The sequence below is a fragment of the Notamacropus eugenii genome, chromosome 4 (assembly GCF_028372415.1).
Source record: "Notamacropus eugenii isolate mMacEug1 chromosome 4, mMacEug1.pri_v2, whole genome shotgun sequence".
In the NCBI taxonomy this organism is placed as follows: domain Eukaryota; kingdom Metazoa; phylum Chordata; class Mammalia; order Diprotodontia; family Macropodidae; genus Notamacropus; species Notamacropus eugenii.
Window position 1 is genome coordinate 288325549 of NC_092875.1, and position 24248 is coordinate 288349796.

At 34.3% G+C, this 24248-nt stretch overlaps 1 protein-coding gene across 3 annotated transcripts in view; it reads left to right on the forward strand.

The window, feature by feature from the left end:
* Positions 1-24248, forward strand: part of PREX2 (phosphatidylinositol-3,4,5-trisphosphate dependent Rac exchange factor 2) — a 426568-nt gene that overhangs the window by 187923 nt on the left and 214397 nt on the right. For all 3 annotated transcript variants that reach the window (XR_011966134.1, XM_072604786.1, XM_072604787.1), the window contains exons 11-15: positions 4036-4136; positions 10675-10778; positions 11548-11597; positions 17994-18069; positions 22901-22973. Coding sequence is in view for 2 of the 3 variants with exons in the window: in XM_072604786.1 (XP_072460887.1) it covers positions 4036-4136; positions 10675-10778; positions 11548-11597; positions 17994-18069; positions 22901-22973 (404 nt within the window). In the remaining variant the exon portion in view is untranslated. The remainder of the gene's footprint in view (positions 1-4035; positions 4137-10674; positions 10779-11547; positions 11598-17993; positions 18070-22900; positions 22974-24248) is intronic.

The window sequence follows — 24248 nt, forward strand, 5'->3', positions numbered from 1 at the left end:
TATATTATATTTTAACTTTGTGTGTGTTCTTTTTTCAAGTATGTTTCTTGTAAAGAGCAGGTTGTTACGTTCTAGTCTCTAATTCATTCTGCTCTCCACTTTGTTTTTATGAGTGAGTTCACCCATTTACATTCACAATTGAGTACTAAGCATGTATTTCCCTCCATCCTATTTTCTTCGTTTTTGTCATTCTTTCTCTCTTTTTACCCTGTCCCTCCTCAGAAATCTGTTTTCCTTCTGGCTATTGACTCCCTTAATTTAACCTGCTTTTTATCACCCTTCCTCTTTCTTATTTCTTTCCCCTCCTACTTCCTTGTTGGGTAAGATAGATTTCCATGCCCAGCTGAGTGCAGTGTGTGTGTGTGTGTGTGTGTGTGTGTGTGTGTATGTGTCTGTGTTGGTATCTGTCTCTCTGTGTATTGATTTTATAGACAATTGTGATCATAGGATCAGAAATCTAAAAGTAGAAGAATTTTTTTTGGAGGGAGAACAGCAAGGCATTTACAGTTGTGACTTGCCCAAGGTCACACAGTAAGTGTCAAGTGTCTGAGGCAGATATGAGCTCAGGTCTTCCTCACTCAGGGCTAGTGCTGTATTCACTGGGCCATCTAGCTACCTCCATTCTGTTTTTTAAAGTGTTTTCTTCTGTATTTTTGGTGCCTCCTTTACCAAGCTGTTAATTGTCTTTTTATAATTATCTTGCATTGCTCTCATTCCTTTCCCCAATTTTTCCTCTACCATCTTATTGGATTTTCAAAATCCTTTTCAGCTCTTCCAGAAATTCTTGTTGGACCTGTGTCAGTTTCACATTTTTTTTGCCCTTTAAGTCTTTGTTTGTAGCTCTTTTGACACTGATGTCTTCTGAGTTTGCATCTTGATGTTCCTTATCACCATAGTACCTTTTTATTGTTTGGGTTTTTTTTTTTTTTCATGTTTGCTCATTTCACCAGACTACTTCTTGAGTTTGAACTAAGCTTTGAAGGTTAAAGTTGAGTTTTCTTCCCTGGGTGGGTTTTTTATGTGTGTGTTGGGACACTATCCCAAGCTTCAGGCTTTTTCCACACTGTTGTTTTCAGAGTTATTTATGGGGGTTTGGAAATTTTCAGTGCTTCCCAGGTGATGTGATCTGAATGTTTGGTCACTGCTCTCTTGGCCCATGCTCTCATCCTCACTGAAGAAAGGTTCTGATTCTTTGCTTCTGTAATTGATATTATTCTTCTAGGCACTGTTCCTTTTCCCCAAATATAATACTGTTCCTCTAGTCATTTGCTCCCTTGGGATGTCAAGTTCCTCTATTCCTTGGGACAGGAAATGATGCTGCTCCTTAGAGCCCTGGAACCCAGGAACCCCTGGAACTGGAACCCAGAAGGAAGTATTGGTAATGGAATTGCCAAACAGTGCACTCCTGTATCCAGTGCTAGGACAGAGGTCCCCTGTAATTTCTTTCTGACCCATGACCAGATCCTTTGACTATTCTTGGCTTGAAAACTTCCTAAGCTACTGATGCTGCTTTTGCTGCCTAAGGCCCACAGCTGTTGCTTCCATGAGGTTTCTGAGCCAACCCCCATGCCAGTGTCACAGACCTCTTTTTCTGACCTCCTGCAATTGTCTTTGTCCGGTAAAATGTGTCATTCTGTCCTTTTGTTGACATTACCACTGGAGAAATTGATTTGAAGTGTTATTTTACCATTGCTTCAAATGGAATGTAGGGAGAGTTCTGTTGCTTCCTGTACTCTACCATCTTGGCTCTTGGGTTATGTGTTTCAAAAGTTCTTCTACCATTTTACGTTGGTTTCTTCTACTTTCTTATTCAAATTTTGTGTGGACCTTTTGGGTTATTGACTGACCTGCTTACAACTCCTCATCTAATCATCATTGGATGACCATTTAATGTCATAGGCTTAGCCCCATTCTACCTAGTTCTTTGGTCACACACACACACACACACACACACACACATATTTCTAGCTCAGTGAAAGCATTAAATTGCTCTTTCCCTTGACGTGTTCTGGACTTAAGTAGTGTTGTTCCATGTGGTCAAACTTTCCAGGAACATGATCCTTGTGTCACTCTTTAATGTAGCTTTGATTCGATGAACTATGACCTGATTCCTCCATAGCTGATATCCTGTTTTGTCCCACCAGCTCATCCTTGTAGGGGCTGGAATTGTTTAGTTGTTCTGTCATGTCTACTTGTTTTTGACCCCATGAACATGAATGATCGCACCCCAATGTTGTCCATGGGGTTTTTTTTTATAATGATACTGGAGTGGTTAGCCATTTCCTTCTCCAGTGAATTAAGGCAGAGGTGAAATGACTTGTCCAGGTTCATACAGCTAGTAAGTATCTCTCAGTATCTCTTAGATACTGATTCCTAGGTAGAGGTCAAACATCATTACCATCTGGTAAGTAGTGGAATTTCATCTTATAATGTCAAAAAAGTATGGCCTGTCCTCTTCAGTACACCATGATTACTGTTGTTGGTGTTGTTGTTTATTGTTATTAGTTTGTGGGTAAAATGAATCTGGTATAATTCTTTTGCCTCATTACTGATGGACTATACATCTGCAATGAATATAAAATTTACCCACATTAGTTAGAAATCACAGCATAGCGAGTTTTCTACACGCCTTGGTAGGAAAGTGTAAAGTATTCTTTTCTAAATTTAATGTTGAGTCAATTAATTTAGATTATCATTGAGCCATATTTAATAAGAATATGATTGCTATTAGAAATCTGACCAGTTTTCAGTTACTCTGAAATCCTTACCAGGGTTCTTTGTATTTCTATTTATTTTCATTTAGTTTTCCTTTTATATGGTAGTAGTTTGTATACTTTGTTTCTGTTTCTGCTTTTTTTTTGCTTTGTATTATTCCATATAGCCTTTGCTAGATTTATCTGTGTATCTCATACCTATTGGTGTTAATTGTTTTTACCTTAGTGAACCACAGGTTTTTCTTTTTTCTAACTACTCCCTTGCTATTGTACATTTAAGTTGTTTCCACGTTTGAGGAGTTATTTATGTTTCCCTGAACATCTTTGAATAGATATTTTTCTTTGTTCTTTCTTAAAAATAACGCTTGGAGTATATTTCCAAAAATCTAATTATTAAGCCAAAGTATATGATTACTTTTTACTCTTTAATTACAGTTTGATCTTTCAAAAATGACTCTACAAGTTTTCAGTTCTGTAGAAGTGAAGTGTACAAGTGTTTTGACAGTTTCATACACAATGAATTTAATATCTTTTAATATTTTCATCTGTTTCATTGACAGCAAATAATATTTCAAACTTTTTAATTTGTATATATTATTGTATGAGGTTCAATATATTTCTAATGATTATTAATATTTTCTCTTTTCTGGAAATCTGTTCATAGTTTTTATGTCCTTATCCATTATAGAATGGGAATTCCCACTGTGACTTTTTAATACTTGATTATATATTTTAGATGCCATTTTTTCCTTTTCATATTTATGGTAAGCATTTTCCTAATGTCTTATTTTTCTTTTAATGCTATTTTGTTGTATAGAGATTTTTGTCTTCCTATAGTAAAGGGTTTATATAATATCCCTAATAGGTAATGTTATTTGTTGAATCAAAAATTATCTCTCTTCCATAATCAAGATAAAATCTTTATTGTATCTTTATTTTTATATCATAGATGTTTAAGTTTCTCATATAGCTGGGGTTCATGGTAGGGAACAGAATAAGAAGTGTGTATAAGAGATTTGCTTATTTTTGAATTTTATTATAGTAAATTGCTTCCCAGTTTTTAGTTCTTTCTATTGACTAGAGGTCTTGAGTTAAGTAAAAATTATTAAACATGGATTAAACATAGATCTGATTATATGAAATAGAGTTGGATTTAATAGGATACTTAGCAGGTGTAAAAAAAGATTTGATATAAGAGAATTTTGCAGCAATCATCTATATTGTGAAGATCCCATTTTAAGTGCTTGGTAAATATGCAATACAAAAAGAGAATGTCTACCTATTGAATATATTTTTTTCTCTCATTACCTTTCTGTTATAGTGAATTTGTATCCTGGTTGTTGGAGATTGGTGAGATTCATAAACCTGAGGAAGGAGTTCATTTGGGACAAGCATTGTTAGAGAATGGCATTATCCACCATGGTAAATATATTTTAAAATAGTGTCTTATTAAAGTTCCTCATTCAGGTGCAATTTCAAGGTTATATCTCTTTTCTTATGTGTAGTTTATCTCAATTCTTATGTATTTGTGTTTTTAGTATAGGTAAACATTTATGGTAATCTGATATGTTGTGCTCAAAATATTTAAATAATTTAAGATAAGATAAAAATCAGGTAATTAAGCATAATGAAATATAGATTATCAAGGTACCATTCTTTTTACTTATGTAATTGTTAAGTATAAACACCAGAATAATTTGATTTTCAAGTTTTTATTTCCTCCATCTACGAAAAGAAATGTCTAAAAAAGTGTGAACACATTCTAAATCAGTTTGATTTATCTTCTTTTTTCTCCTCTTTTTTTCCTTTTTCTTGTATTGCTTTTCATTTTTTTCCATGTTCTTTTACTTATGGAACCCTAAGAGGTTTTCTGTAGTAAGATGGAATCAGGTACTAAGTAAAAACATTGACCTGAATACAGTTATAGTGACTTTTCCATTCAATAGATTTTGAATCTTTTCTAATAGGTCATTAATACCATAGCACAAGAGTAACGGCAAGTGGCCCTGGCTGTGACCATGTTTTATCTCTATCTCTATACTCAGCCTACTAGTGCGGAGGCTGACGCATGAACTCTGTCATTTATTTTATCCAATTAGGTATAAAGCCACCAGCTGCCAAGCCTTTCTTTCCAGATCATCACAAAATTTGTGTACTCCTATGTGCAAAATGGAATGATTGACTTCCAAAATGAGTCATATTTTGTATGGTGTAGTCAGGTTTTCCTTAGATCATGGAAATAATATCATTCTTATAAACTGAAGGGTTTTTTGCAAATCTGTCTTGAATTGGCCCTTCTGAAAGTCATGGTTAATTGAAATCTATGCAGAATTTTATGATTTAGAACTCATTGCAAGAAAATGACTAGATTCCAAAAGTTGCTTTTTTTAAAGTCCAGAAGGAGAGAATTAGGAATGATGACTAGAGACTTCATCAAGGCATATTTAGGCTTTGTGTAAGGAAGAACTACCCCCTAATTAATATTATACCAAAGTGGAACATGTGAGACCAAGAGGTAGTGGGTTCCCCCTCACTAGAAATCTTCAAGCAACACCTGGTTGATTTCTTGTCAGTTATGCTAGAGCAGAATTTCTTATTCAGATATGATATGTTTTACTTGATCTCTGAGATACATTTATTAGAATTTCTAAATTCTTTGATTCTATAATTATTATTTTATTTCCACGATAAAGATAGCAATAATAATTAACAGTGAGCAAACCATAGGTTAGTCAGAATAGGAAATATTTGTTGAAAGTGAGTTTCTGGTCCTGTCTCTCTGAATGATTAATTTGTAGGCTTTTTTTCCCTCGAACGTCATCAGCTTGGTACTCGATTAGATGCTACAGTCCTTTTAGTCACATCCTGTTGACCTCTCATCCCAGTCTTCACATTTAAATCTTACTATAATTAAGGCCTTGACTTCTTTCTCATAGGTTCCTCAGCACCCTTGAAAGACAGCTCTTCCTTCCCAATGAAGATTGGGGTCATTTAACATGAAAGAAGTTTCTTTGCATTCTTCTCTTCAACTCCAAAATTTTGTATCTCTCCATTCTTCCTCTATTTCTCTTCTAATCATTAAATCAATGAACGAGCAGAAAGGACACTGTCCTTAAGCACAGGAAATGCAAATATGAAAGTGTCAGGTTTGTTTTTTTTCTTTCAAGGAACTTCTATTGTACGGAATATTGTATATCTTGTCAGATTTGTTTCCAATGCATTGATTACCTTACTTTGCATTAGTTTCTGCAAGACTTTCTATGCCCTCTGTATTAATAATATTTGGTGTTTCTTATAGGCCATAAATATTCCATTACATGCATGTCCCCCTTTTTTGTCCATTCCCTAATTTATGTGCAACTGTTTCATTCATAGCTTTTCTGTTACCACAAAAAGTGCTTCTATAAGTATTTTGGTGTATAGATGGCCTTTAAAAAATCCATGATGAGCTCTCTTTTAAAGAAGATGAATAGACATTCCTTCTCCTTAAAACTATGCTTCCACTTTAGCTTTTGATTCTATTTCCTCCTTCTCTGCAACTTTACCAATTTTCCGTCTTTCATCCTCAATATATTCCTCCTTCCCTGTCTATGTACACTTTTGAACCTTTTCAATCTAAAAAACACCTTTCCTTGACGGTGCTGAAGAACGTTATTTAATGTCCTTTCTTACTTCCCTAATTCCTCTCAAATGACATCATATGATGTCACCTTTGGTCAGTCAGAAGGATACAGTCATTTATGGGAGAAGTAAAAAAGGGCATTAAAATCAAAAGCAAGAGTAAGTATTTGTCTGAGTCAGTTTTTGGAAGGGTAGTAATATTTTACCTGGGGAATATCTTGGAAGCTTTTTTTATAAACTTGACTTCATGCCTGATGGAAAGTTTTGAAATCTTAGGGTTCCTGGCCCAGATGTCCCAATTCTAATAGGGCTCTGAGAATATAAATTAGTGTATACCATTTAGTTTGCAGTTAGGAAATTATTATTGTTAGCTTCTTTCCAAATATGTGGTTCATGAATTAATTGTGATTAATAATATTTAAATTGCCCATATAAATAAGTTATTTAGTAGATGAACAAATTTAAATTGTAATTAAAATTTTCCCAGTTAATTAGCAGAGATCTAAATGCTATTTCTAATAAATATATATTTCTTTACAAAGAGAGACCTTGCATATGTATGACTGCATGCATGTGTTCACATGTGTGTGTTTATTAGGTAATCTGCCAACACATTCTGCTGGCAAAGTAAAAAAAAAGACTTTAATTTTATAATATTCTCATTCTGCTAGACAATATCAGATTTGGTAGGAATTCATTGCCTTCATTTTATATCTAACTATTCACTAATCTGTCTTTTGTAAGTGACTTCTATCCCCACCACTTGCCTTAAACTGCTCTCTTGAAGGTCACCAGTGACTTTCTAGTCTGCAAATCAATATTTTTATTTTGTTTTTTTTTCCATTTCAGCTTCTCTGCAGCTTTTGAACACCCGACCCTTTTTTAAAAGTTTTTTTTCCCTCTCTTTTACATCCATGTTATCCTCATAGTGATGTTCTCTTACTTTATTTCCTCCATTGACTTCTTTCTTCCCCTTCCTTTAATACTGGCACTGTCCAAGGTTCTGTCTTCAGTCTTTTTTTTTTTCTTTCTGCATATATTCTCCCTCTGGGATTTTCATGGCTTTAGTGATCACTTCTATAAAAAGACTTCCCAAATTTGTATCTCCAACCCCAACCTCATTCCAAGCCATAGTCTCATATTTCCAGAAGTGCATTAGTTATTTTGGTTATTCTTAGATTCAACATTTCTAAAGCAAAATTTATTATCTTATTCCCCAAATGAGCTCTACCTACTGACTTCCTTATGTTTTTCTAATAGAATCAGCATCCTGGTAGTCACTCAGTCTTGAAAAATTGGACTCCTCTTTTATATCTCTCTCCTCTTACCTGCTATATATAGATATGAAGCCACATTAATGCTATTTCTTACGTCAGTCCTTTTCCATTCTTGTGCTACCATAATAATTTAGGTCCTCATTATCTTTCACTGGGACTATTTAAATAATAATCAAATAATAATAAATAACTCCAGTCACTGCTTTCTTTAAGCCATTCTATATACCATTCTCAGATAAATTTTTCCAAGCACTGCTCTGACCTTGTAGGATTTAGGGGGAAAAAAAGGAGATATAAAGATCCTTTAGTCATCCTGTTCTCTCTACCTACTCTTTCATCTATGCCTGTTGAATTTCTAGTCATCATTCAGGGCCCTTCTCAAATGTTACTGACTTCATGTAACCTGATATCCCTGGCCTGATTCAATTAAATCAAACAAATATGTATTAAGGGATCACTTTGTACAGGACATTCTTGAGTTCTTCTTCCTCTGCAGTCCTATAATATTTTATTTTTAGGGTACTTAATACATCCTACCTTAAACTTTATTTGTAGATCCATCTTATCCCCTCTTCCCACCTTCCCACACTAGATTGAAAGTTATTTGAGGGAAGAACCATATCCTACTCATCATTGTATCCTCCAGACTGACTTGTGCTAGCTATTATTTTGGCTGATATGGAATGAAGTGAATCACACTGAAATGTATATACACAGAGAACACAGTACATTTTCCCAAACTCAGAGGCAACGATAATTTCAAGTTGATTTGTGGAATTGAAACCTTTAAGTAATGACTGCAGTTATAGGAGACAATTAGTGTTGTAATGTTTAGGATTGTTAAGGTGTTTTTTTTCCTCTCCATAGTTTGATTTTAGTAGGGTGTACCATTCTTATCTGGAAATCACCATTCAGAATGTCAGATTGAGTTATGTTGCAGAAACTCGGGTTATATATATGTTGAAAAAATAAATAGTGACTTTTTTGCCAATAGAAATATTTTTGTCAAAAAATTATCTACAGATACCTAAATTTTTCCACAAAATATGCTAATCCCAACACACAGTTAAAAGAAACACATTATATGGTTTCACAATAAAAGAATAATTACATTAGAGTATAGAAGTATGAGCCAGACATGCTACTTTCATTAGTATGTGGTCCCAGCTGTGTTTCAGTGAAAATAGAATTCTTAAAATAAAGTTGAATGAACCATCTGTTTTAGAGAGAGTGAGCAAGAAAAGTTGGCTATTATTGTTATTATTCACATTGCAAATATTGCTGAGAACTTTACCAGAGGCAAGTCTTCATACAGTGGACATTGTTTCCTCGAGCTCATATGCTCTCTCTGTGGTATTTGTAAAGAGTTGATTTCTTTCTTCTTGCTTTGTTCCACATGTTCTGAGCGCAAATGCTTCAGCTCATTACATGGGAATTCAGAAACCTAATGACAGAGTTGCATTGTTGAGTCAGTGGCAGTACTGAGAGCATGAAAACATTTTTTTCACATCAGAATGACATGAGAATCTGCCAATTAATTAGCTAGGTACTTTGCTATTATATATGCCAGTAAAATAGAAAGAAGCTGGGTAGAGGTGACAGTGGTTCTATATTCAGACTTTTGTCCCAGATTAGGGTCTTATGAAATACTGCTTGAGTCAAGGGGAAAAATGTTAAAGATCTCAGAAGAGACTCAAAGTAACTACATGGTTGTACAAAGGGCCGGGTGGTCTCAAAATATCCTGGCATTATGGCAGCGTTTTATGGTAGCATTTTAAATATCTTATGAGAAAAGGAAGAATTGTTGGAAAAAATGTAATGATTGACTTTGAAACATGGCATGGGGACTCAAAAATTTTCACTGGAATTTTTCTCTTAAATTTTCTTTCCTGTACTTCTGCCTTCTGGATTCCTTTAGCTTAGCCCATGGAGGAAGTACCAGAAGTCTGGGGGAATCTACCTGCTTATAACATTCCTCTCTCATACATATGCATTTGAGTAATGAAAATGACTGTATAGAATTGGGGGAAATAGATAAACCTTCAGATATTTATTTATATTAAACCCATCTTTGGAGCTTGATTCACCTCTGCCAAGTGCACCCATGTGGAACTCATGTTCCTTAGTGATTCAGATAACTTCCTGTCATTCTGACATTTCCAAATAACCAAAAGCCCTAATCTTCCATTTAGGCGCTAGCTAGAGCTCATTGAACTAAGTGATTAATTGTGTAAATGTTAACTCCTCCCCTATAAAGAGCATATTCAAATATGTTATTTGAGTGTTAATTTAAAGTGTTTATATTTCTTTTAAGAGCAACCAGCTCCATACGAGGCTAGTTATAATGGGATTATGCCGGCTAGAGAAGGGAAAGTCAAGTGACAGTCTAGTGATTTTCTGCATTTATGCAAATGAAGAAGATAGATATACTGAAGTTAGAGATCAACTGCCTTTAGTTTCTATTGAAAGTAGGCCAAGAAAATGGATTTATACTAAAATATGTGATTTAGCTTAGAGATAAAAAATAATTATTCATAGTAGTATTATCTAGAATACTTAAAATAGGTTAGGTTATCAGGAATGGTTTAAGTGAGGTTTTGACTAAAAGGCTGAGTTGAGTGAGCCCACCCGAGTAGGTAGATGAACATCTAAATTCTCCTTCAGTACTAAGAAACAGTCAGCCATTTCTTACGTTGTAAGCATATAAAACAGCAATGTCCTAAGTTTTATAGGAATATAAAGTATAGGAGATTTTCCCTAAGATGATCTTGTTTTATGTATTAGAATAATTTTATGAACTATTTGCTACTAATCTGTAATGGTCTTGCAAAATGATACCTCAAATTTTAGAATTTTTTATAATTTTATGAAAATGATCAACCAATTAATTTTCCTATTCCTTTTGTTATTTAGTCAACAAAAACAAAATTTGCTTCCTCAAATTAGAAGTTTTAAGCCTTGTGAAACATATGTACTTCATGATTAAATTCATGTTGGGTTATATTCTTTATGGCTTGTATTAGCAATTCAGAATATTAATATATTATTTCTTATTCTGTTAGTTACTGATAAACATCAATTCAAACCAGAACAGATGTTATATAGATTTCGCTATGATGATGGGACATTTTTTCCAAGAAATGAAATGCAGGATGTGATTTCCAAGGTAATACACTCTCCCAAACACCTTGTGTTAATCATGAATTTACCTGTTATGAATCTCTATGAAGGCATAATGTTTTCTGAAAGACCGAAAAAATCACTGAGGAATTCTTTTAGCATGATCAATCTCTAAATGGAGTATAAGAATGAACTTTTTTTCCTCTAGTTTTTTTGAATGTAGATTTAGAAGGCCCAATAATTTTGAAAGGAGGGGCAAATTGAATCATGGAAGTTTCTAGATGCTGAAGCGTGTGTGTGTGTGTGTGTGTGTGTGTGTGTGTGTGTATGTGTATACCTATTTGTATAGGTCTACGTGTCTGCATACAATTTAGATATAGATATTACATATAAAGCAACAATAGTTCAAAGACATTGGAACAATAATACTGTCAATGGTTCCCTTCACAATCTCTCTCTGTTCAGAATGTAGAAGTGCATGTGTAGAATGGGAATAGTAAATACCAGTGTTTTAGTGCCTATGCTTATATGAAACTGAATACATATAGTATACTTAGTTTTTTTCTATTTCAACAAGCCATTTCAATTTTAAGAAAAGATTTGAAATCCTTTGCCACATTACAGGTATTTGTTCGCAGTATAATTTTTATTTTATTAATTTTATTTTAAATTTATGTGATATGCTTCAGTTCAGATAACTCCTAATTTTTCGAAGTTTACATCATTAATGTACATGTCACTACAATTAAATCATTTGTTATTCGTTTATCCTTGGAGTAATCTTACTTGATCTGAAATATCTTTATTTTGCACAGGGTGTAAGATTGTACTGCCGCCTTCATAGTCTGTTTACTCCAGTGATAAGGTGAGGCCAATTACTAAATTCTCAGAAATATTTATTTTATGTGTTCTGTAAATATTATTAATCTAGAAACTTTCATTTTTCCAGGGTGAAAAGTTAGAATTGAAAGAGATTAGATTAAATATCTGTTCTAATGTCGTTAACTTTTAACCATCCTAGGGCTGAAGACCTAATTTCTATCGCCTCTTGATTCAGTGCTTTTTTTCAAGCTACGCCAAGTCAACAAGCATTTATTAAGTACCTACTATGTGTCACCTACTGTTTTAAGTTCTGGAAATGCAAAAAAAAAGATGAAAAATATTCTGTGCTGTCAATAAGCTCACAATCTAATGGGGTAGATAACATACAAACAATTATATACGAGATAATCTCAGAGAGATAGCACTTAAGATAAAGAGAACTGTGTCTCTAGATTCTATTTCTCTTCACCCCCTCTGCAATTAGCTCATTAGAGCTTTGCAGATAAGCATGAAAAAGAGAAATCCAAACAGACACATTTTTTGGTGGTGATAACTCTGGGCCTAGACTAGCTAGTTTAGGTCAACCTATTCATTCAAATTTGGGGTTGTAATGCAGCATTTGTGGATTGTTGAAATGCATTAAACAAATCCTTGATGATAAAAATAAATGACTGATTCCCTAGACCTTTACATTCACCATAGCAATGGTTGTGCTAGACTTAAGAAGTATCACTGGAGGGCAGAGAAAATACTGCTAAATTCTAGAGCACTGGCTATATCCTGACTGAGGTTTTTGTTCTTCTGTCCTAAGAAACAACTGAGTCCCAAGGATGATTTTCATGTGCTCCTAAAGAAAACTGTCACAACCTATATAAGATTTAAAGAAAAATGTTCCTACCACTATAATATAGCACTTTGTGCATAGTAGGCATCTAATAGATGCTTCTTGACTTGCCTGTTGGAGGAAGAAGGGAAATCATTGCCTAAAATGATGTTAAAGGATTGTCTGTTTTATTTCTCTAATTAGTGCATGTAACCAATATTTTTTTCCACGTTTATTTCTTTATAGTAACTCCTTATTTGGGTAAAGGATCATCATTTTAAAGTTTCAGGATTGGTAGAGTGCACAGGAATAAAAGATTTATACTCAGAAAATCTGGGTTTGAATTTTGGGTCTTATACTTAAGGAATTATTTTATCTTGAGCAAGACACTTAAAGTATTGGACCTCTGTTTCCTCAATTGGAAATGAAGGGATGGGATTAGATGGTATTTAAAGCCTTCTAGACCTTCTAGCTCTGTGTTTTTGTTAAAATTAGAATCACTTCCCAGATAATGGTTCTAATTTTATCCACTTTTAGTTTATTCTCTTCTGAATATTCACATCTTTTTGGAAGAATTAAAGTGACTACTGATTCTGCTGCATAAATATGGTAGGGAAATATATAAATAGGCAAATATGATATGAAAAGGAATATTCATTCAATCAGTAAGCATTTAGTAAGCACCTACACTGTGCCAGGTACTATGCTAAATGCTTGAGATAAAATACAACAATGAAACAGTCACTGCCTCCCATGAACTTAAATTCATTACAATGATTGTTACAGCTCACTCACAGTTAAATAAATATAGGTTATATATATATGAAATGACTATACAGTAATTGTTGTTCAGTCATTTTTTCAGTCATCTCCAACTCCTCATGGCCTCATCTGAGGTTTTCTTGGCAAAGATATTGCAGTGGTTTGTAATTTCCTTCTCTAGCTCATTTTCCAAATGAGGAAACCAAGGCAAACAGGATTAAGTGACTTTCTCAGGGTCACACAACTAGTAAGTGTGAGGCCAGATTTGAACTCAGGAAGATGAGTTTTCTTGACTCCATGTCCAACACTCTATCCAATGTGCCACCTAACTACCCATAAAGTGAACAGAGAACCCCATAAAATGAGGAAGATCAGAGAAGGTCCTTTCACTTGAAGGATATGGAACTTGAACTAGCCTTTAAAGAAATTAGGTGTTTCAAAGGTGGAATTGAGGAAGGAGAATACCAGACCCAAGGGACAACTTCTGCAAAGACACAGGCTGGAGTTGAAATGTTGAGTTCAACAAATAGACCAGTTTGCTTAGAGTACAAGGCAAATAATATATCATCAACTTAGGTATATAGACTGGAATCAGACTGTGGAGGTCCCTAATTGCCAAAGAATGAGATTTGGTTTAATGCAAGAGGCAATTTTGGGAACCACTGAAGCTTTTGGAGAGACAAGATCAGATTGTGCTTTAGGAATATCATTTTGATGACTGTGAGGAAGATGAGTGAGAAGGAAAACACTTGTGGCAGAGATTAATTAGGAAGCTATTTCAGTAATCTAAGTGAGAGGCCATTACAAAAAGGGTTGAATCTTGAAGAAACAGAATTGATGAGACTTAGAAAGTGACTGTATGTGGAAGGTGAATGAAACTGGAGAATTGAGGTTTTTGAAGTTGAGTCACTGAAGTTGAGTGGTAGTCCCCTGGACAGAAATAATAAAATTGGTAGGAGGAGTGGTTTGGGGCTAAAGATATATGATAAAGTGGAGGCAGGAGATATAGATGGATATTTTCTGTTAGCTTGGTTTTGAAAAGGAAGAATGATATAGGATGAAAGCTTGAGGTTTATTTTTTTTTTAAAGGGTGGGAGAGATTTGGTCCTGTTTGAAGGCAGTAGGGGAGAAACCATTACATAAGAAGTCAAACATTTATGGAGAAAGAGATGTTGAAAAGTTCAGATTACTGGAGGAGATAAGAATAGATGGGACAAGAGCACAAGTAGAGAGAATGACGTTGACAGGGAGCAAGCAGAGTAACTTCATCTTTTGAGACTGGAGAAAAGTAGATAATGAGGGTGTTTTAAGGGGTATTGAAATTATCTGAAGTATGGAATTGGGGAGAAGGAGCTTAGAATGAATGGCTTCAGTTTGTTTCAGTGATGTATGTCATAGTCCTTTGTGAAGAGGGGAGGTAGTCATGTAGGTGGCTTGAGAAGAGAAGAAACAGTTTAAACCAGACCCAATGGGGATCTCAGTAGAGTGCTGATCAGGGAAGAGTAAACGAATTTTAAAAAGTAAAAGTAAAGACCCAGTTGAGATTAGATAACACAGATTTTTTTTGAAATAAACCTAGTCAGTTCTGTAATATGAATTCATTTAATGATATTCAGTGGTGTGGGTACAGGGGCAGAGAAAGTAAATGGTTGCCTACAGAGCAGAAATTTGGAAAGGAATAATTATTGTAGAAACGATGAAGGACAAGGGAGATCTGGAAGAATGGAGTATGATGACCAGAGAGAAGTTTCAGAGTTATGAATTGTGGAGTTTGAATATTTGTGCGACATGAGATAAAGATAATAATGGCAATAATTTATATAACATATCAAGGTTTTATAAACACTACAATTATCCTTCCAACAAACCTGGGAGATAGTTGCTGTTATTATTCTCTTTTTAAAGATGAGGAAACTGAGGCAAGCAGATTAAATGCTTTGCCCAGGGTTAAAAAATTTCTAAATATCCGAAATGGGATTTGAATTCAGTTCTTCCTAACTACAGGTACAGCACTTTATTCATGCCACTTAACTGCAAAAATGGCCACTCCTGTATGTGGAATGAAGGTACATATCATAGGACTTGAGAGAGTTTGATGAACTGGGAAGTAAGGATATTTGAGGAGACAGCCACAGATAAGACGAAGACCCCAGACGTAAGGGAAACAGTTGAATATCATAAATACCTATGTTGCAGATTAATCTTAAATGGCATAGTAAATTTATGCCTAATTGACTCTATAGTGTTTTACACCCTAACGGATGACAAAGTTCTTTTTAAAATAAAAGAAAAATGGTCTCAGTTCTTAAGAGATAAAACCCAAATGTTTAAAGTTTTATTTCCCCCTCCCTCATTTTCCAAACTAGCTTCATGTGTAAAACGCAATACTACTTCCAGTGAAGTTTTCAGAATGTTTATGAAAGCCCCCAGGAGGAACTGCAGAAGTGGGTTCATAAGGTATTCTTTGGATGTTCTAAAGGAGGATTAAAGTCTTTCACAATGCTATCTGAAGTTATAATAAGGAAATATCAAGCTCTTGGATCTGTTTCCTCAAGAAGATATCTTCCTGTGTAGAGGAAGGATGTGGGCATCTCTTTGGGAAAGGGGATTGTATAGGCAGGGGTGATTTCAGAGTGACCTTAGTTCAGACGAGGATAAACAGATTTATTATCTTTTCTCAACTTCTGAATTCCTGAACTCCCTTGCAGACTAATTTTTTTTTTATTTTTTTATTTTTTAGTGTTTAATACATGACTTTGCACAAAAGCCTCTCAGTCTTTTCACTGGTTATTTTTGCAAGTGAGAAAATTGCATTTCATTCTTTTCTCTACAGAGCCAAAATGTATTTATCTTCTATTGATGTACAAAGCGATATGAAGAATGGAATAGTTATCAATACTGTTTTGTGGTGGAAAGAGAATTAAATTAGTAATGAAAGGACCTGGGTTTGAATCACGACACTACTAATCGTGACTTTGGGCAAGTCACTTCAAAACTCTGGGACAGTTTTTCTGATGTATCAAATGATGGGATAAGTTATATGATTTCTAAGGTCTTGAATCCAAATCCCATGACCTTATAATTTTAACTATGAAAGCAGCCACATCTTTATTATTTTTTCTGCCTGAACTATCTACACAATTACATAAAACTTCCATTTCAACTGACACTGATATAACTTATACATGAGGAAATAGAGCAGAGTACAATGTGTGTTCACATCATATTGGCAATTAAAATAAGTCTCTTATCAGAAATTTATATTTAATGTAGAACTTTCTAAGAAAATAGTATTTTATTTGGCTAGAAACTGCTATTATTAATTCAAGTCAAAGATAAATTTATGGGAAGAACTATAAAATAGATGGAATGAGTGATATTCATATTTTTAGTATGTGTTAAGTCTGTTTTATGGGAATACCACAGATACCCAAATTATCTAATAATAGGCTTTTCCCTTCAGATATATATTTTGACTCCGTGCTAACTAATCTGAATTGAGTAGTAAGAGTATCAACAACATAAGTTATTGATGTAGCCCATAAAAATAATAGCTGACATTTATAGAGCAGAGGAATTAAGTAGTTTACTCGGAGTCACACAGCTAGTAAAAATCTGAGGTAGGATTTGAGGCTGGGACTTCTTGTCTCCAAGCCCAGAGCTCATATGACATACCTTCTTCATCCTTCTTATGCCAAAAGTCTAGCATTTTTCCCATTACATAATGCTGCCTCTGGTGAATACATGTTAACCTGGTCCATTATACACACATACAGTCACACATGCGTGTATTTCTAGATACCATAAACATACAGTATATAGACATACATATGCACACAGCAAAGTGCATGCATACACCCATGTATACACACGTACATATATGTATAGACATATGTCTAAAATTATATATGCCCATATAGTGTGTGTATGTGTGTGTATATATGTGTGACTGTCTGTATGTGTCTATATGTATGTTAGGGATTTCAGTCATTTACTCCATTGAGATTTTAGTGGTACAAAATACTGTAGATGACATAAAAAATTTCTCATGCATGGCAAAAAGAAGATATAGAATACTAAATGTAGCTAGTCAGGCCAAATTGCCTTAAGTTTAACTTTAGCAATTATGGAAAAATGTCATTTTTCTTATCCTTTTTTAAATCAAGTTTTGTAAAATTATAAACTTGATTATTCTGTCCCCAGGGCTCAATTATACTTGTGGTCACTCTGTCTTCATGTCTCCCTCTGTGTGGGAAAGGCATAGCTGGGGAGCTCACTGGTATGGTAATTCCTTCATTCTTCTGTTTTCCCTGGATTGTGGCCTTGCTGTGACTGTATTAAATTCTGCCAAAATGGAAAGAACAGTTTTAATCTACAGAGAGGGACACAAGAAGACATTTATTTTCCCCACATCTATAATTCTTTCCTAATATGTTCCTGGATTTGAAGAGAATAAATCTTCTTTTGTTAAAGAATGCATTGTTTCTTTTCAGCATACGATGGGAAAATAGAGTGATAATGTTCATGGGAGAACATATATAAACACAACAAAATAGAAAATAGACATTCTATACTCAAGTACAACAATCGTTTAAAGAAATGGGCACTGTATAATGAGCACTCTTGCAATTCACTTTTAAATCTTTTTGGGGGATTGGGAGATGGAAGGATTAATGGAGATGATATAAATATTATGAATATCCTTTTGGATATACTTCATCTGTGGAACAAATTCTCAAAGAAGTTCCCAAGCTTTTCTGTAGTAAGTTGAAAACTATACGAAAATGTTAACCAATGCTTGTTAATTTCCTTTGTTTTAAAAAGTAGGGTATTTTTTTGTTTGTTTTCCTCCAGGGATAAAGACTATCACCTAAGGACCTACAAATCTGTTGTCATGGCCAACAAATTGATTGACTGGCTAATTGCACAGGTAATTAGTTTTGTTGTTTGGTGATTTGAATAGTTATTGTTACTCAAAGTATTTTTCTACTTTGTATTAGAATTATGTTTATAATTGTCTTATCCCCTACTTCAGTGTAACCTTCTAGAGAGTACAGATTTGACCTTTTTTTTTTAACTTTTGTAGCTAATGAAACACCCATATAATAATAGACAATGAGTATTGAATAAATGAATCAATGAATATTTGAATAAAATGATGTCAACATGATTACAAATTTATGTTGTTGTTGTTCAGTCATTTTCAATTGTGTCCAACCCTTCATGACCCCATTTGGGGTTTTCTTGGCAAAGATACTGGAGTGGTTGGCCATTTCCTTCTCCAGCTCACTTTTCAGATGGAGAATCTAAGGCAAACTGGGTTAAGTGACGTGCTCAGGGTCACATAACTGAGGCCAGATTTGAACTCAGGAAGATGAGTTTTCCTGACTACAGGCCCAGCATTCTATCCACTATACCATCTGATGGCTCACATTTATGTACATGGACGTATTTATTATGAAAAGCTACTAAAGAAGAAGTTCTTATTACAGATAAAAAGATTGAAAACTATTTAAAATATATTTATTTGCCAGGAATACTATAAAAGAGTAAGATCATATTCTGACCTTCCTAAGTAACATATTATTCACTAATTTATTTTAAAAAGTTTGTTGACTGCTTCTGTTTAATTTCTCTGCATCTCTATTTTCTGTTATACAGAGATAGTAACTGTGCCCTGATGTAATGAGCATTAGTCTGAAATCTTTGTAGGTTTATATAAACTGTGAATGGAAGTTGATAGGAAAGTATTATGTTATTTTTATGTTTCTGTGTTTCTCATGAGACTGATGATTTACTTCCATGTTAAGAATATCTTTGGTGTCATCACTGTTAAAAAAATTTGTATGTGTTCATAAAAAATGAGAAGCACATAACTTTTTTCTTTTTTAGAATTAATCAAATAATTCAATAAATATTTATTGAATGCCTGTCATCTTCAAGGTATTATAGTAGGTATTGAGAATAAAAAAAGCAGAAAATAGAAACTCTCAAAGGAATTTATATGAAAGAAGATTCAATATATACACATATAGATAGGTATATTACTGGGTAGATTTTGATGAGTAGAAGGGGAATATCCTGGTGAAATGATCTAGAATAAATTGACTGAGAATGATAGGAGGATACTTTGTTTTTAAAATACAAAGCAAGAAGGTAACACTTTTTAGCAAAGTATGAAATGTGATTTAAAGATGAAAACATGAAAGTTGCTATTTCCAAAGATTTCTAAAATATTTTCAAAAACTATTTACAAAGCAATGGTAGCAAAAGAGTTTTCATTAGGGTGGAATGTGGATTATAAATGAACACAATTCAGTTAGCTTTATAGTTTTATGTGGTTATTATAATTTTCTTTCATTCTGACATTATATAACATTCATCAGAGAAATGCATAACCAGAGTAAAAGAAAATGGGCTAGTCTCAAAGCAAGGGTAGAAGAATAACTGTTAAATAACCCTATGTGCCATTGGCATACAATCCCTGGTTTCAAGAGAATGAGGTAGAAATTCCTGGCCCACTGGATAAACTCCCTATGTTGGATTTATGAGAGAGCTGCATAAGGGTTACACACAATTAGCAGGTATAGAGGAATTGTCATTTGCGTCTTCAGTGGGGAAGCCCACATCAATGAAATCCCAGATTTATTAGATAATTATAAGATGGTATTGTGTATTCTTCTGAATTTGTAAAAGGCTAATGCTTATCATCCAAGCTGTAGTTGTATGAGAGGATTATAGCCTCAGTGGTAGAATCATAGAAGTATGACTAGAAGGGAGCCTATATCTCATTTTAGGGAGGAGAAAGATGAGCCTCCATTATAAAGTATTTGAAGGGTTGTCATGGAAACCAAATTAGGTAAGTTCTTGCTTGACTGCAAAACTAGCAGCAATGGGGAACTTGCAGAGGAAAAAGATTTAAACTTTATATAAGGTAAAACTTCCTGACAATTAGAACTGTGAATGGACTGCCTTGGCATTTGATTGGTTCTTTCATGACAGAAATTTTTAAGCAAAGGCTAGACAAGCAGCTATTTGGCTTATTGGGCAAAGGGATATTTGGTTTGACTAGATAATCTCTAAGGTCCCTTCCAGCTTTCAGTAGAAAAGTAGAAGATGGCATATTGAGTTTGGAAAATAGCTGGTTCAGATTGAACATATTAGTAAGTGAAGAGGAGTAATGTTGAAAATGATTGGAAGGGAAGCTTGTTGTCAGATTGTTGAAGTCTTCGAGTGCCAGACTGAGTCTGCATTTTATTATAGATAGAATAGCAAGCCACTAAAGATTTTGGGTCAAGGAGCATAGTCTGCTCTACTTCAGAAAATTATTTGATAGTTGTAGGAAAAGGAAAAGACAAAAGATAGGGAGACCAATATCAAGGCTACTAAAGCTCTAGATAAATGGTGATGAGGACCTGAACTTGAATCTTGGCATTGTAAATGGAGAGCTGACCAAGAATGGGAGAGATTTAATGAAGGTAGAATCAACAGGTTTGGAGAGCTGATTGGAAATGATGGTTGAGAAAAACCATCAGGCAGCTAGGTGGTGTAGTGACTGGAGTATAAGACTTTGACTCAGAAAGACCTAACTTTAAATACTGCCCAAGATACTTTCAGGTGTGTGACTCCTAGGCATGTTTCCTGAGTCTTCTTATCTGTGTAACAATATCTGCCTCACAGAATTGTCATGAGGATCAATTGAGATAATTTACGTAAAGTTCTTTACAAACTTCAAAGTACTATAGAAACGAACAAAAATTTTTGTGGAATTTTAAAGTCCAGGCGATTGGAAAGATAGTAGTGCCTTCAATAGAAACTGAAATGTTTGAAAAGAAATTGTAGGCTTAGGGTAGAGATAGTCTGAGCTACTACTAGGACATTCTGGTGACCTGCCTGGTGCATTGTAGACATATAATAAATGTTTATTGAACATTGAGAACGAAGGCAGTTGGAACTGTATGATTGGAGTAATTGGTGGCTCAAAGGCAGATTTTGGAATCTTCCATATAGAAATAATAATTAAGATGTAGTCTGCTATTGTAGAAAGGACACTGGTCTTGAATTAGCAGAGAACAGCGATCAACATCTAAGCCTCTGTTGCCCAATCTGTAAAATGAAGTTAATAAAATTTGTCTTATTAAACAAACTATAAGCTCCTTGAGGGAAAGTATTATTTCTTTTTTGCTTTGGTACTAGCATGAGAGCATGGTGACTTTTTTTAATGGGAAGGGTAACTTACAAATGGTAGAAGAGGACCAAAAGGACAGAAGAAGAACACAGTTGAAGCATGGTGGCAAGGTTTGGAGAGAGTCAGCTCTATTTTATTAAATGGCATAGGCTTGACAGTGACAAGAGTTATAAATTCCACAATTCCACAAATGCTATTATGTATAAAATCTTATATAAGGATTAAGCATATATGTATGTATAGATATGTGTGTATATATATGCATACACACATACACACATATCTATACATATATACATATACACACACTATATGAATTCAGAGAAAAAAATAAATTAATGGAAAATAGATGACTAAGGAAAGGTTTTAGGGAAGTGGAACTCAAAATGTGTCTTGGGTAGGTAAATGAAAAAAGCCTTTTAAGGGAGACACAGAAAGCATGACCTGTTTATAGGATAATGAAAAGAAAAACCTGATTATTGTAGGGAATAAGTTTAGGTAGGTGGGTTGGGGCAAGATTGCAGAGGATTTGGAAAGTCCATTTCTATTTGTTACTTTTAAAAGTTGGAGGAAATAGAATATTTTTGAGCACGAGAATGACCTGCTGAAAGCAGAATTTGAAAAAGATTGCCTTGTCATTGATATTCATAAGACACAGAGGATGAAAGGCTGAATTCAGAAAGTACAGCTTAGAGTATATTCTAGTAATTTTCCTATGAAAATTATTGATTGAATACTAAACTTATGAGACTGACAGAAAAAAAAAACTTGAAAAAAGTTTTAGTGTACTCTTACATTAAGGCTGACTTAATTCAAGTGTTCCTCAAAGACAGGAATTTGCATGTTTTAAAAGAATTTTCTGGAGGAAGGTTTCATAGCCTCCTTAAGATCCTGGAATAACTTTGCTGTCCCATTTGTACAGTGCTGAACAGAGCAGACAGGGACTTAGCTTTTTAATGTTCATAGGTTCATAACATCATAGGATTATAGAATTAGGACGGTATGTGACTTTCTGGAAGGCAGGACTCCCTCTATGTAATACTTTTTGAACAGTGTTACACAGAACATAACAGCTTATGTAACTTTCTTACTTTAGAAGGTAGTAGCCACATCTGTGTAATTTTCTTTGTACAGATTTTACACATTGAAGATGGGAACTTAAGAAATATTTCTTGATCATGATAATGGACAACCTTCTTTAGTACTTTGTTCTCAGTTTTTTGGGGTTTTTTTGTTTTATTTTTGCTACTGTCAGAATTAGCAGATGTTAAATTTAGAATATTTGTACAATATGGTTATTTATATTATTTTTGTAATTAATATATAGGTTCATTTTATTTCTCAAGAAATGTTATGTCTATTTTGCTAATTTAAATGCTGAAAGAAAAGATTTTAATGACTGACAATTTTCTAGGCGGAAAATACTCCGTGGGATGGTGGTCAAACTGTATACTGCAATCTGTAAATGATTTTTTATTGGAACATGTTAATGGGAATTATACACATGGGAAAGGGTGCAGCAAACCTCTCCATTCTCATTAATTTAATTCTGCCTTGCCTTTGTGGATCATAGGGGGATTGCCGCACCAGAGAAGAGGCAATGATCTTTGGCGTAGGTCTTTGTGACAATGGATTCATGCACCATGGTAAGAGTTTATCTTCTAAAAGTTTACATGCGTATTCTATTGTTTTATTGTCTGGTGAGAACCAACTTGAGTTCTTTACTAACAATGAAAACATCAGCATGTTCTAGTTTTCTCCTCAGATGAAGAAGAAATTCAGAGAAGGGCCAGAATAAAGGTGTAACCCGCGTAGAATACTCCATAAATGCATTACGATAAATGAATGGTGATGTTGACACATGACATCATAATACCTATAATAAGGACATATTAATGATAACATCTATATGGCTCTTCATACTTCACAAAGTGCTTTTAGGGTGGTAGGTAATGCAAATTTTATTTTCATTTTGAAAATGAGCAAAGGCTTTTACAGATTAGATGCCTTGTCAGTTGTAATGAATAAATAGCTGGTAAGTAGCAGACCCAAGAAATGAACCTTCTGAATCTTCTTAAAGTTCAGCACTCAGTATCCAAGCTCATGACAATTGCTTTCCCCATTTCCTTATGATTGCTACTATCACCTCAGTCTTCCCTCCATAGCAGGTTAACATGTTGGGTTTTGAACCTACAAATAATTCTGTCCCAGTGAAAAAGACAAGCAGGTTTTTTTTTTTAATTAATCAAAATTAATGGTTTTCCTAAATGATGATTAATTTATCAATCATTAAAATTTCCATTTAAAAATTTTACGAGAATACCTAAGGTAGAAATTCTATTGAAACTTTTAAAAACTACTTAGAATTATTTGGGGAAATGATATCCTTTTTCTTGCTTCATTTCTTCTGTGAGTTCTAATTGATCTTGTGTCCAAGCTATGTTTTTTGTTTGAGGCTTTGCTTATATATGTATTGGAGTAGTCTCCTATTCTGGTATCCCTCATTTCATAATAGCTCTTTATTTGCTTACCCATTCTGTGAGCCTTAGTTCACAGATCAAGAGTTTGTGTTAGGGCTATGCTCTGCACACTTCTGCCAGAACTGTGATGACCTTGTATCGTCCTGACCTCTAGTTTATGGTGTCCTGCCCCTGCATTCTCCAATTATCACATGTGTTTTTCTTCAACCATCACAAGGGTGGCTTGGGCCAGAGAACTGCAAACTTTGTACCAACTCTCATATGGTCTGATCAGGGGTATAATTTGAGTGCTGTCCTCCTGGGCTTTCTAGGCTCAAGACTCTGGTCTGGATCTAAGTAACACAAATACAGACTTGCCCTTGAGTGCAGCTCCAGTAAATAGTTGCTAGGACTGAAACCCTATGAGCTAACTAAAAGATTCTGTAGTTTTAGAGTGACAAT